At 45.1% G+C, this 12,780-nt stretch overlaps 1 protein-coding gene across 1 annotated transcript; it reads right to left on the bottom strand.

The window, feature by feature from the left end:
- Positions 1-1,311: 1,311 nt before the first annotated feature.
- Positions 1,312-11,550, bottom strand: pde6c (phosphodiesterase 6C, cGMP-specific, cone, alpha prime). Its single transcript, XM_040175750.2, has 22 exons — positions 10,871-11,550; positions 10,032-10,184; positions 9,210-9,299; positions 9,002-9,142; positions 8,836-8,910; positions 8,640-8,704; positions 8,314-8,380; positions 7,865-7,912; positions 7,597-7,746; positions 7,370-7,513; positions 6,981-7,046; positions 6,545-6,700; positions 6,258-6,365; positions 5,974-6,083; positions 5,790-5,877; positions 5,595-5,695; positions 5,350-5,457; positions 5,109-5,172; positions 4,417-4,491; positions 4,230-4,313; positions 3,601-3,754; positions 1,312-3,493 (listed from the first exon to the last, which is right to left on the bottom strand). The coding sequence occupies exons 1-22, from the start codon at positions 11,336-11,338 to the stop codon at positions 3,453-3,455; spliced, it is 2,556 nt and encodes an 851-aa protein (XP_040031684.1). The 5' UTR covers positions 11,339-11,550; the 3' UTR covers positions 1,312-3,452.
- Positions 11,551-12,780: the final 1,230 nt, after the last annotated feature.

The raw sequence follows: 12,780 nt of genomic DNA, 5'->3' as shown, positions 1-12,780 counted from the left end.
GATATGAAAACATGCCGATGGGAACTTGGGTAAACCCAGCACGCCTGTTTTAAAAACGAGCATTTAGCGCAAAATCGCCGCGCGTGACCGTTTGTCACAACCCGCCTCATGGAATGTGACGAGCGGGGCGTCCGCGCGAGCTTCGACTTCTAACAGCCAAGACAAAGGTTATTCCAGCTGAACGGAGGTGTCAGCCAGAAGAGGTCAACGCTGGGCGGGGGAACGGCCCTAAACATCTTTTGGCGAATGCAAATAGCCGCGCGCTCTGCCGTTACATGGATTAGCTCAAGATGTTCCAACGGCCGAGGGCTGGAAATCGCAGAGAAGCAATCTGCTGCGGGTCGATAAAGACGGTTCTGTCCGCCTTACTGAAACCGCTCTGCTTCCTCGGGAGAAATGATTCATGGCAAACAGGTGGTTAGGCGGAGCGAATGGTACATTGAGTAATAACAGGCGGTCGTCTCTGAGTGGCGGCGGGATGCTATTTGGCCCTCGGCCATCTTTTTACACCTGGATGCGTTTACGGTTGATCGATGTGGTCTTTTCTTTCCCCAGTTAAAGATTCTTCTTGCCTTCACGTGGCTCATATTCAAGAACAACAACTTGGAATATAAAGCTCCCCTTCCTGCCACGATTGAGACTTTTTCTGCTCATGTTCCTTTTGGAAATTGCGTCTACTTCTGACAATTGTTGTATTCAAACACAATCCAGAATCTTCGAATACATTGAGCTGTTTCTGGTTTAGAGAAGAAAGGTTTTTGGGGATGAGGGAGAGGGGGGGGTTCTACCATGGGCAGTAGCTTTGTACCCACCGACCCCTAAGTTGTCAGGGGGAACGACCGGTGAAGTCGATGCAGTGGTTTGAAAGCGCCCTGCAAAATGATAGATTATAGTGCTTTTCGTGTTCATTAGTCAAACGCTCCATCTCGTTAGCAGAAACCTGTGAAGCACCCTCAAACTACACACACACACACACACACACTCTCTCACACACACGCGCTGGATTGCACTAGTGAAGCACTGCTGCTCTTCATTTCACACCAGCGTTTTTTGCATGCAGGATCTGCAGACAGCAGGACGTAGAAGGAAATAGCCAGACAACGGTGAATCGAGCAGGGATCAGAACCAATCCACTGATCCTCTTTCCCCAGAGGCTCATCCAGCTTTGGAGCATCTAAGATCCTTGCACGATATATATGTCTAAGAACGAGCGCTGCCGCAGCTAAGCTGGAGGTTTCCTAAGTTCATTCTAATAGCAGATGAAAGTATCCCTTATTTCCACGTTGAGAAAAGGTAATTGTGTTTATACTTACTCTTCCATAAATTCCTTTATTTGCTTACACATATTACATTTCATGATACATACATACAGTAGACGTTCTCTCATATTTCAAATGTTGGATTTCTTATTTGTAAAAGACAGTTGATGTGACAATTGGAGCGTTATTTGGTATTTGACAAAGGACCCTTAAAGGGAGAGGCTATTTGGATCACTGGAGGAAGAAGTGTGCTGCAGGAACATTGAGGTAAATTCATGGTTGAATAGTGAAAACGTTTTTGCTTTTAGTGAATGTTTCTGCACAAGCAGGCCTCCAGTGACCGCCACAGCTCCTCACTTCACCTCCAGCAGCAGAAAAGGAGTTTCCAGGTAGTCCCAAAGCCATTCTGATTGGATTAAGTTGAGATGACATTATGCAACGGCTCGCCTTTAACCCCCGGTTGGCCGAGTGCTCCGGAGGGCGCACTGTGGAATGCACTGTCAACTCAGGTGCCCGATCCAGTTCAAAACAGCTTTACAGGGAGATTCACACCGATTCGACATCTAACAGCAGTCATTGCGTGATTCCTCACACCATTGCATCAGTGACGAAAGAAGCAGAGAACTTTGGCCCGTATCACCATTCAATCGACGTTGCTATGGATCTGCATCTGACATACTTTTTTTTTTTTTAACACAAATGGTCTGCACATGCGTACAAGGCTTTGGTAGCCGGCTTTCCTCCTCTGTAAGAAGGGTATTTAAAGTCTAAAGCTGTGTGGATCTCAAACACTGGCCCGCAATCAAATCCTATCCAATCTTCTTACAGGAGAGGCAGATCTACGGTCCCCCGTTTGACTGACTTTGATCCAAATTAGTTTTACACTTCAGTTATTCTCAAGTTTACACAATTTACAATTCCTATGTAATTGACTATATACATGTGAAATCGTGCACATTTAAAGGAGGTTATATTTCTTGAATGGATATGGCTATAAACACAGGTTTAAATATTATGCATGTTTTTTTCAGGCGTTGGTTGGACCTGTTGGACAACAGCTTACAGGTGTTTTTACAAAGCTGGCGCCATAGTTGTGCAAAGTGGATACACTTTCCAGACGCCCGATTTGGATTTTAGCGTGCATTTACTCACAGATTCAGAATGTCACAAAAATCATCTCAAACTCTCCATGTGTGAAGACAGCTCAAGTACAAAATTGTCAGACAAAGAATCCCCCCAAAAATATATGTATATAGATTGATTGCATATTAAAATAAATACACAGCTCATCAGCGCCTTTCGAGGTATGAGAACATCAGCTGTTGGTTTGCTTAACAGCACTAAAAGATCCTTCGGATTGCAGATCTCTGCTCTTGTGTTTGAGGAATTCATCCCACAACTCGTGCTACTTTAAATATGAACAGAATATTAAACCCATTCCTCTGATCCCAGTGAGTATAAAGTTACGAGGTTGTTGCCCCTGCCGGCCGGCCGGCCCGCCCTCCACTCATGGCCTGCCACTGCCAAAAGTGCGTTGTGCAACCTACGGTGCTACTGTAACCTGTGGTTAATGACAGCCAAAGGGAGCACTGTGTGACAACTATTATTTTGGCATGCATACACACCACATGCATCATATCCTGTCCCCTAGTTTACAGATTTGACTTGAACGTTTACTTGCAGCTTCTTATCCAACCGTAGTTCCAAACCATACATGTCCCGAATGTGTTGATTATTGCTATCGATTATATTAAAGAGGAATACACGTCATCCGTGTGTATACATTATTTTTAAGTTCTTGGTTGCCTTGAAGGGGGAGGGGAGTCTCAAACACATCACATCTGCTGAGTCAAACCGGTTGTTCCTCTTGCAGTCCCAGCATCACTTCTTGGTGAACGTCGCTGACTCTTCCCCTCCTCGGAGAACGGTGAGGCTGACTGACAGACCCGACCAGAGACCCGACCTGAATACGCTAGGCTAAAGAAGGCTACGCTGAGCCAGACCAGACCAAGCAGGGCTGGACTGGACTGCACCAGAGCTGACAGCGCCCAACCAGAGACAACTACTCTGGTGTAGATCAGACCAGACCAGGCTGGCCCAGTCAAGCTCCGACTAGACTAGTTAGTCAGACCAGAACAGGCTAGATTAGTTCTAACCAGACCGCGTCAGTCTAGATCCCGGAACCGTAGGAACTTAGCAGATGGTGCAGGTCTTTGACTTTGCATCTCCACCGGCTAGATACACACACAGAAACAGAGGAGAAGTATTAAGACAGGATGAGTCTCTTGATCTTCTATCACACCGTCAACAGGAGCAATACACAACGGTTGGTTTCCTGTACCTTTCTTGGCTTCGTCCTCTTCCAGTTTCTTCTTCTCATCCTCAATGAGCTTCATCTTTGCGTTGTACACCTCCGCCTGCGCGTTCCATTGTGCCCGGTTGTGGTTCAGACCATCAAACATGGGTGTGATTTCTTTGTGGAACCTTGAGAACTCCTGGTAAATGAAAGACCCAACACGGGATGCACATATGTGGTCACATCGTGGAATGCACAGGGAGAATGAAAATGCTGCTGTTGGGTTGCTGATGGGCGTCTTCTTGTACAAATACCATCCTGAAATACATCCAGCTGACATTCCTCTTGAGGCCAGCTGGGTTCATCTGGATCTTTTCTAGACCATTTTAGTAAATCCAATAATATTGTGAGAAATGATTTAATTGACTGGTGGTTTTATTACTGCATGCTGTTTTCTTCTCCCAGCTGTGCTGTTTTAGTGAGTTTAATATACACCTTTTGACACTGTCTTTTAAATTCCAGCAGTCGCAGATGAATTGTTGCAACACAGAGCAAGACTCCCTTCTTGCAAAATCCATTTCCATCTTTTTTTGATGCCTTGGGACCCATCTTGAAACAATCACCTCCCCCTCACTGTGTGTAATAATGATGCTCACTCCTCTGCTGTATATTACCTTGTACACAAATGAGCATACGAAGTCGATGAAACCACACTGCATCTTGGGTAACTGTTCGGCACAGTTTCTGTCCATCATTGGCTGAGGGAGACAGAGTGGAGAGTTTCAAAATAAAAGCCAAGCTGAGAAACCTAAAAAAAAGGAATATGTGAAAGGAAGAGAAGGAAGGGGGTATGAACCTTACAATTGGTTGTTGGTCCAAGACACTTCTCTCCAGGTCTCCTTGTTCCCAAAATTCAGCAGCTACCATCAGAGCCACCTGACGGGAAACAGACAAGAGGAACATTGAATGGTACAAGTGAATTCAAGACAGAAAAGAAATAAACACACTCCACTCTCAGACTTTTATCTTGTCCTACATTATTCTATTATTTTCAAAAGCAGATTTTTTGCACACTTCTGCCAATCAAAGCCGTTTTAAATTCTCATAATGAGCATATGAATCACAGTGACCTATGGACCCCAAAGTGAACAAGTTCATCCACAAAATCCAAATGAATTATTTTTTTATTTGAATAAAATTTGATCAATGTGTTCCTGAAAAGGCACAAGATTGTGCCAGATGACAGGACATGTTAACCTTGACCTTCGCCCTCCCAAACCAGTTTATCCTTGAGTCCATGCAAATTATTTGGGCCAAATAACCCCAAAACATATGGCCTACTATATGCAGCCTTTAATATTTTCTCCCGGTGTAATAAATCAAAAATAATAAAACATAACAAAAATTTAAAAATCAACGAATGTGGACGTGCACAATAAAATAAATGCGCCGCGGGGAACATGCATTTGGTCGTAGCAGAACAAAGCGACGCGAGAAATGTCACTATATATTCTTTTCAATCGACCCGTGTGAAGGCTGTGAAGGCCGCCCACCTTGCTCTGCACCTCCCAGGGTTTGGTGATAGCTGACAAGTCGCAACCTGTCATCATCATGGCCCTGGAGGTGAGAGAGGGAGTGAGAGACACACAATGTGACACCTTGCTGCTGCTGCTGCTGATGATGATGCTGATGATGATGATGCCACGGCCTTCTGTTTCAGAGATCGTCTCACAAATACATTTCAAAGTGAGAAGGAACAGCTATGAAATCTTGGGGCGTGAATCGGGTACGTACATCACGATTTCCTTCCTGGTGGAGTTGTTGGAAATGTAGGCAATGGCCTCTTTTTCGTCTGGCATTGGCTCTGTGGCATTTACAATGTTTTGGAACATGGTTCTCTTTCTGCGTGATGGAAATAGCAGAAAATCAGTCCGACCAACTGAACCAACCAAACCAAACCACAGAAAAAACACAAGCAGACAGACGAACGCGGGTCGGGATGGAACTGCTAAACGTTAGCAGTATTTTACAGAACTTACTTGAAGTAAAGGGCCAGATCAGTGGCAATGATGCAGACATCGAACAAGTGCTGCACATTCTTGAACTGCTGCTTCTGGAGGTTGCAGAAGATGTTCAAGGTCTGCGAAAGATGACAGAAGAGCGGTCAAAGCGCGCCGGCCCCTTAGGTCGGGTATTCTTCTACATCCGTCGTCCGTCCGCGTCATTTGTCGTACCTCCTCAGCCATGAGCGTCTTGCTGTACTCCAAATGGTGCCTCTCCATGATGGAGGAGCCGTGAAGTTTAGCCAGAGGAGATGCGCTCCTGAGGAAAAAAAAAGAAAAAAGCTCCCCCGGTTACACACACGCGCCCGTCCTCCCCGAGGCACAGACACAGAAACAAGACGTGGTTTGGACTCGCTTTGTCTGGTAGAGGTTGTTGGTTCCTCTGTGGTCGATATCGTGGCAGAAAGCAGCTGCCACCATGGCAAAGGCATCTAGATCGGAGTAGTACTTCCTCAGCCTCCCTGTCTGCGCGCGGAGGAAGAGACAATTCCTGGGTTATTGTGCGCAGTGGTTATGGATTGTAACCACCTCCCATTTGTCCCATGATTTATTGAACACCAGGCAACAACAACAACAACAACGACGACGACTCCTAGGATGCTCACTATGGGTCCGGGTTTTTTTATGTGGAGGCCTTACCTGCAGCAGGCAGAACATGGTGTGGCCCACATTGAAGCCGTGCCTCCAGTTGTGGTACGTGATGCTGCGGTAACCCTTCCTCACTGTGTACATCCACTTGGTCAGCGTCTAGGAAAGAGAATATTTGCGCTTTTGGGCTTTCTCCTCATTCACATCGATTTGTTTGCGGCTCTTTAATCGATAGCTGCGTTTTTTAGATTCGCATTTTAAATAAATACTATTTGAAATCCAAGTCTGCTGGAGGGAACTAAGGAGAATCAAAGCGAGCGTCTGACTACACGACTCACCTCTGCGGGAACTTTAAACTTTTCAACCACTCCGAGCTCAAAGAACATGCGAATGCCGCATTTGATGAGGTCCAACTCGGAGACGGGGAAGTCACTGAAGGAGAACAGGTACAGATTCTCTCCGTTGACGTTGTCAGCTGGTGGGCACGATGCTCTCTGGAAAAAAAACAACCCAATATGGATCATTCGATACTCAAAAAGACTAAATGGCCAAGAGCCTCTTTAGAATATTTTACATTTTCCAAAGACGTTTAATTTGATTGAAATTCAATTAGGATTTCCAAAATCCATTCCCAGGAATAATCATGATATGAAATGAAGTGCATACATGTGCAAATCCATTGTCTTATTCACACATTCGAGGTGTGATAAGTGAGTAGCTGATCGTTTATTGATCATATCCGTCACAGCGTTTGCTTGCATTGGAGAAACATACCAACAGTTTGTACATATCTTTCTGTTCACAATCTTCAGGCTCGGCGTCAAACTTCTCCTTGGTGTTCTGGTGAAAAACGAGAGAACAACGAGTTATGGTGGCTTTTACGTTGAAGCACGAACATTCATGGTTCGTCATTTTACAGCTTCAACTTGTAGATTTGCAACGGAAAGTAGGAGATATCATAGTTTGATGTTTCAAACGCCTCAGGCGAGAGCTCCAAGCATCATTGTCTCCATCAGAACTTTTATTAGCCCCCCCGAGATCCTTATATAACCTTCTAATATTTCCAATGCCTGCTTGAGTCTCCTCTTGATCGAATGCGGAGGGATCAAAGGAAAAGCTTCTGGAGATGAAAATGTGCAGGGAGGAACGCGGCTGAAACTGACCAGAATGTCCTGCAACTCGGTTTTGGTGCACATGGTCTGGTACAAGAGCATCTCCTCGGCGATGTCTTTCCGGTACTCCATGCGGTTCAGCCTGTCGTACGTGTCGCAAACCAGCACCGACCAGCCCAAGAACTGCGTCAGGGCCTGGAGACAACGGTGGGGGGAGACCAGTGAGCGACGAGAGGAGGGTGTGATGGCTACAGGACTGGAGAATGCACGCCGCGTACCTCGGTGATCTGTTCGTCGTGCTCATCAAACGGCTTGCCGTCTTTCCTGTTGAAGAAGGTGGCGATGCCCACAATTTCCTCCTTCTTGTTGACGATGGGCAGCGATAAAACGTTCTTGATGACAAAACCTGTGTCATCCACGGCCTCTTTCTGAAAGACGTTAAGACAAAATCAAAGGAGAGTCTTAATGTAAGAAAGGAGGTCGTATCTGGCTGTGTGTGTATCTCAATGCTTTTATTATGCGGATGGACGGTAAAAGTCTCCTCACCTGGAAACTGAAGAAATCATCTGCAGCCACATTCATCATGTTGCAAATCTGCAGGAGGACGAAAGGCAGAGGGAATCTGTTAATATTCATTGCTTGGTTAATAATACGTAAAGCTGCGTTTTCAGATCAAACTTTGCATTGACTTTTGTCAAAATATTAATTATATGTTCCACAATGTTTGATTATCACACGTCTTCTTTACCTAACAGTAGTAGTAGTTTGTTATATAGCAGAAACAATTCAATGATTGCAAATTAAATCCCAGTATTTAATTTAAACTATGTTGATAACTGTAGTGCCATAAAGTGACACGTGCTGGAAGTCACTTCCTACTGATAAGTGTCTTTCGCCTGTTATTTGTCACTTGTTTCACTACATTCTTATGTTACTCCATTAGATAGAACTGCTGTGATACTTTTAATTCCTATTTTCATAAGTGAGAGACTTACGAAGCCATTCTCTGCAACATATGTTGGTAGGCCGCTAACTAGAGCCCAGTGATCTGCAGGCGGACCACTGAAAAAACGAGAAAAATACAGAATTATTCTCTGAGAAGCAAGTTCGATGATGCAAACTCTCAGTATGCATTCTGTTTTCTCTACAGAAAACTGACCCAATAACACTCGGAAACGCCCATTTGTATGAATGCTTCACATATTCTTCATGTATTTTAATGATTTTTATTTGCGCTTTATAGTTTTGTTAATTTAAGTAAAAGATTCGTAGTAAAACGGTGTTGGGATGTTTTTTGTCATTTGTTTGAACATATGCTCACGGGATGACTTTGATTTCTTCTTTGCTTTCCAGGAGGTAGTCGATGATCTTGTAAAAGATGATTTCCTGCACAAAAACCGAAGCCCCGTTAGAAATGATTCATTCATCTTCAACTTAGACGATAGAAAAGATCAAGCAAGTCAGACTTAAAGTACGACGCGCCACAAAAAAACAATTAACGAGGAGAAAAATGTTACCCTGCCATCTGGCGTTTTTGGTCCTTTATAAGGTTCCACATCTCCCAGTTTCACCGGCCATTCATCATAGAATTCCTGCAGGAAAAAGAAGTTATGTAGGCCTTTGTCCAAGAATGCTACCAATTCTACCCTGTGAGGGAAACGGAAACTGTTCTGGAGGACAAACCTTTTCTTTGGTCATGTCCAACAGGCCCACTGAGTATCGTTCGCAATTTAGGTAGATCCTCACGGTGTACAGCGCTTTGTGGAACTGTCTCTCAATGTCCGTCAACTCCTCAAACACTTTACTGGCCGACCAGAGAAGCACCTGTAAAGAGAAAGATTGGTATTTAAAAAACGTTCATCAATGCCTAATCATTGCAGGTCCGGCTTACCTGACTCCTCCTGGACTCCACGTTGAACATGTAGGATGTGTAATGCTGCAGGGTGATGACTTGGGCAAAGTTCATGTACTTGTGGAAGAGCTAATGGCCAAAGGAGATTACAGGTTTCAGCAATAGACAATAGCAGATTAAAGACTGTTTTTTTTTTTTTTGGTTCACACGTAGAGATGTATTTGAAATTAAAAGTGAGCCGTGACTGCACAATGACATGACGGGTTTATACAGTTTGTTTTCTGTGCAATAAAACTAACTCCTAGCGAGCCAAACTTCACAAGGTCTGTCAAGTTGGCTAAAGTTTACACCTCTGTGACGCAAGATGTTAAAGAAAAGTATACGAATGGACCCAAAGGACACACGGGTCGCACACATCGTAATGATGCTTCTTAGCGGTTGAAGCTCTTTGCATAATTTCCCTCTTCAGATCTCCTTAACTCTCGTTTTCAGTTCGTCTGATTACCGTTATAACCTCGAGTCTGTGAAAACATCATTTCCACCCGTCGCAGTTCATTCTTTGCCTCGGTGTGAGTTTACCGCTTCCAGGTAATCACAAGAACGTTCTTCTTTATGTAGCAAACAGTTAGGTCATTATACCCTTTATTCAAGATGAATGCTCAAAGGCAAGCAAATCAAGTCGGTCAGGTCTGATTGGCTCCCGCTGATATAATTGGAAGGTTTTACGCCTTTATGGTAAGACGTAATTACAGCAATCTTTATTTGCACATTTCAAAAGGCACGCGCAAGCTTTTTTTTTTTTAGCAGACAGTCAAATTCAAAGTACATTTTTTGATCGAAATGAAACGCATGTTTCCTTACCTTCTCATCCTCTGCAGTGAACGAGTCAGCTCCTATTTTGTTTAGTGCCATGACAACTCCAAGGCACTCTTTATCAGCCATCAGAGGGAAAGTGAGCATGCATTTAGTTTTGTATCCAGTCTGTTTGTCAACAAAGTCGGAGAACTTTGGATTCTGTGTTAAAGGAAAAATGAAAGACTTTGCGTCAGGGTTGAATCCAGGTGGATGTGAGACACACATATGTGCCTGTTTGTTATCACACTATTCGTTGCATTCTATGCGGTTAAATGGTTTCATTCACTCATTGGTGTTGGACACACTGCAGAAATCCTTAAGGCTGCTTTCAAATTTGTCCGTGGGCAACATGGGTAAATACATCTTGTCTCAATATTCTTCGGCTAACTATTCTGTCCAGTTGAAGCCTAATAGCGTTGGCATGGACACGCGCACATGACAGTGATCGTACAACAGCCTTTTCAATATTTTCTTGGTTTCTGTGAATCTTGAAGCTAATGGAAAATATTTACCTCAATATATTTTATCACTAATTTTGACATTTCGATATCAGTATTTGAAGCTTTTGATGGTCAAAGCAGGAATAATCATTGTATGCTACAAAGAGACATAGGTTGACCAAAAGCGAGGTCCATTAATCCACTAATCCATCCTAACAAGTCGGCTGGTAATCTAACTACACACAAATACTCCATGGACCTTCACGCCATCCGCTAGCAAATCAGATCAACAATATAACGTTTTTCTTTTTTAAAAGACCCACCGATATATAATAATAATTGACAGCTTGGGATCCACGCGCACACAACTGTCCCACAAAGCACGGCCAGCCCTACTTCTCTCACCTTGGAGACGTCGGGTATGTTTAGGGCCTTTTTGGAATTGGCGGTAAAACCGACGATACCCATGTCGAGCGGGAACACAATCTCGCTCTGCGGGTCCACCAGGTTTATCTCGAATTTGGATGTTGGAGTCACGTCGAAGAGGCAAGAGGAGAGCTCGGGTATTCCGTTCCTCGCCCGGTTTATGTAAAAACCGACCCTGTCGGCCTGCAGGATCAGGGCGACTCTCTGCATCACTTTGTGCAGGGACTCCTCCATCCTCCCCTGCTTCTGCAGCTCCTGCACCAGCTCGAAGATGACGGCGGCCTCCTGCACGGAGTTAACGTCCTTGAAGGAAGCGGTGTCTTTGACGTCGAGGGGCGCCGAGAAGGCAGCGGCCAGCCCTTCGGCGCGCAGCTTCTTGTCAAAGTACTCTTTGGCGAACTGCGGGTTGTTCTCCAGGTACTTCTCCACGCTGTCCTTGTCCGCCATCTTGAACTAGAGTGGTGCTGTGTGTGTATATTCCCGTTCTCTCTTCCTTTTAAAAAAGCATCGCCGCCCGGCGAGTGAGTCAACAAACGGAGGTGGGAAGCTCGCGCTGTGGCCCTACAGGGTTGGGCGGATCAGTGGCATTCTCCTCCACGGTCCCCGAGGGAGTCAGTGACACATCCCGCGTCCACCGAAAGAACAGAACGGGGCAGAGCGCGGCTTAGAGGCTGAAAGGATCAAAGGGGCCGCTAATTAATGTGACGTCACGCCATTAAAAGCCATGCTCTAAGCGCCCTTAACCCGCAAATCCCGACGCTGATCATTTCGTATCGGTGCGGCGACACGGGAGGGAGCGGGACGGCCCTCCAGGACAGGTTGCCTGCACCAGGAGAGGGTGTGAAAAGATGCTCGGGGGGGGGGGGGCAAGGACGCAGTGTCTTTGGTACTCAAATCCCCATAAAAAAATAATGAGGTCACAAGAACAGCGAAGAAACGTGGAGAGAGACTCCAGTCCTGAACTCCCACCGGTGGCCTTCTACTCCAATCAATCAAAAATCCCATCCCAAGCTATTTAGTGCAGGCAGGGACCATTTTAACCGGTTTTCTTCCCTCAGATAACCTAATCCTGCTCGTGTGCCAAACTTTCATTGGGTAATACAGCTGTTCTGCCCTTGTGGTTGGTGCCTAAATGTTGTCTGTGGTGATCAGAGCCATAAAGGTACCCGGTGAGCGCGTGAGCAGCCTAGCTGTGCGCTGTAATTAGATCTCCATCATCACGGAGGTATTCGTCCTAGAACTGGAAATTGGCCAATTAGTGAGTCTTGCATGTCTGGGAACAAAGCCCTAAACAAAGATGGCTGGCTATTATTAACTGAGTGTCTGGTTGGCTGCTGGCAGCCCAGCGAGACGAGGAGTTCCCCCACTAGTTTTTGTCTCGGGGATTAGTCGAGCTACTACAATATGCGTCTGCGTGGATGGGAGGCATAGGGCGAAATCAAATTAGAGCAGCTCAATTCACAGGGGGAGTAGTTAGCTTGATGTTTAGGAGAGACAGATGCATGGCGAAAATGTCGACGAATGAGATGATTAATGACGTATTTCTGATGGACAGTCCCGATGTTTTGTGTTCTGGTACTATTCCTGTTCGTTGATTCTGTCCGTTCACTCAGCGAGCGTTAACAGAAGCCACGTTCCTGCGTTCCTTGCAATGGTTTCGGAGGAGTGCTTTTGGAGGGAGGCCCTGAGGGAACCAGTTGTCAAATTTCTTGAGAGAACCCGTGCTGCTGACAAGAATCATTTGAAAAGAATTTGCTGCTCTGGGCTGGGTAAGGCCGAATAAACTCTATATAACTTTATTCTCGCTTACTTTTGCTAGTCTAGTAGAATATTTACACATCAAATCAAACATCTAATCAAGGAAGCGACTCCTGCTATAATCATGACAT

This window comes from Gasterosteus aculeatus, chromosome 5 (genome assembly GCF_964276395.1).
Source record: "Gasterosteus aculeatus chromosome 5, fGasAcu3.hap1.1, whole genome shotgun sequence".
NCBI lineage: Eukaryota > Metazoa > Chordata > Actinopteri > Perciformes > Gasterosteidae > Gasterosteus > Gasterosteus aculeatus.
This window is presented reverse-complemented; position numbering and strand designations above follow the sequence as displayed.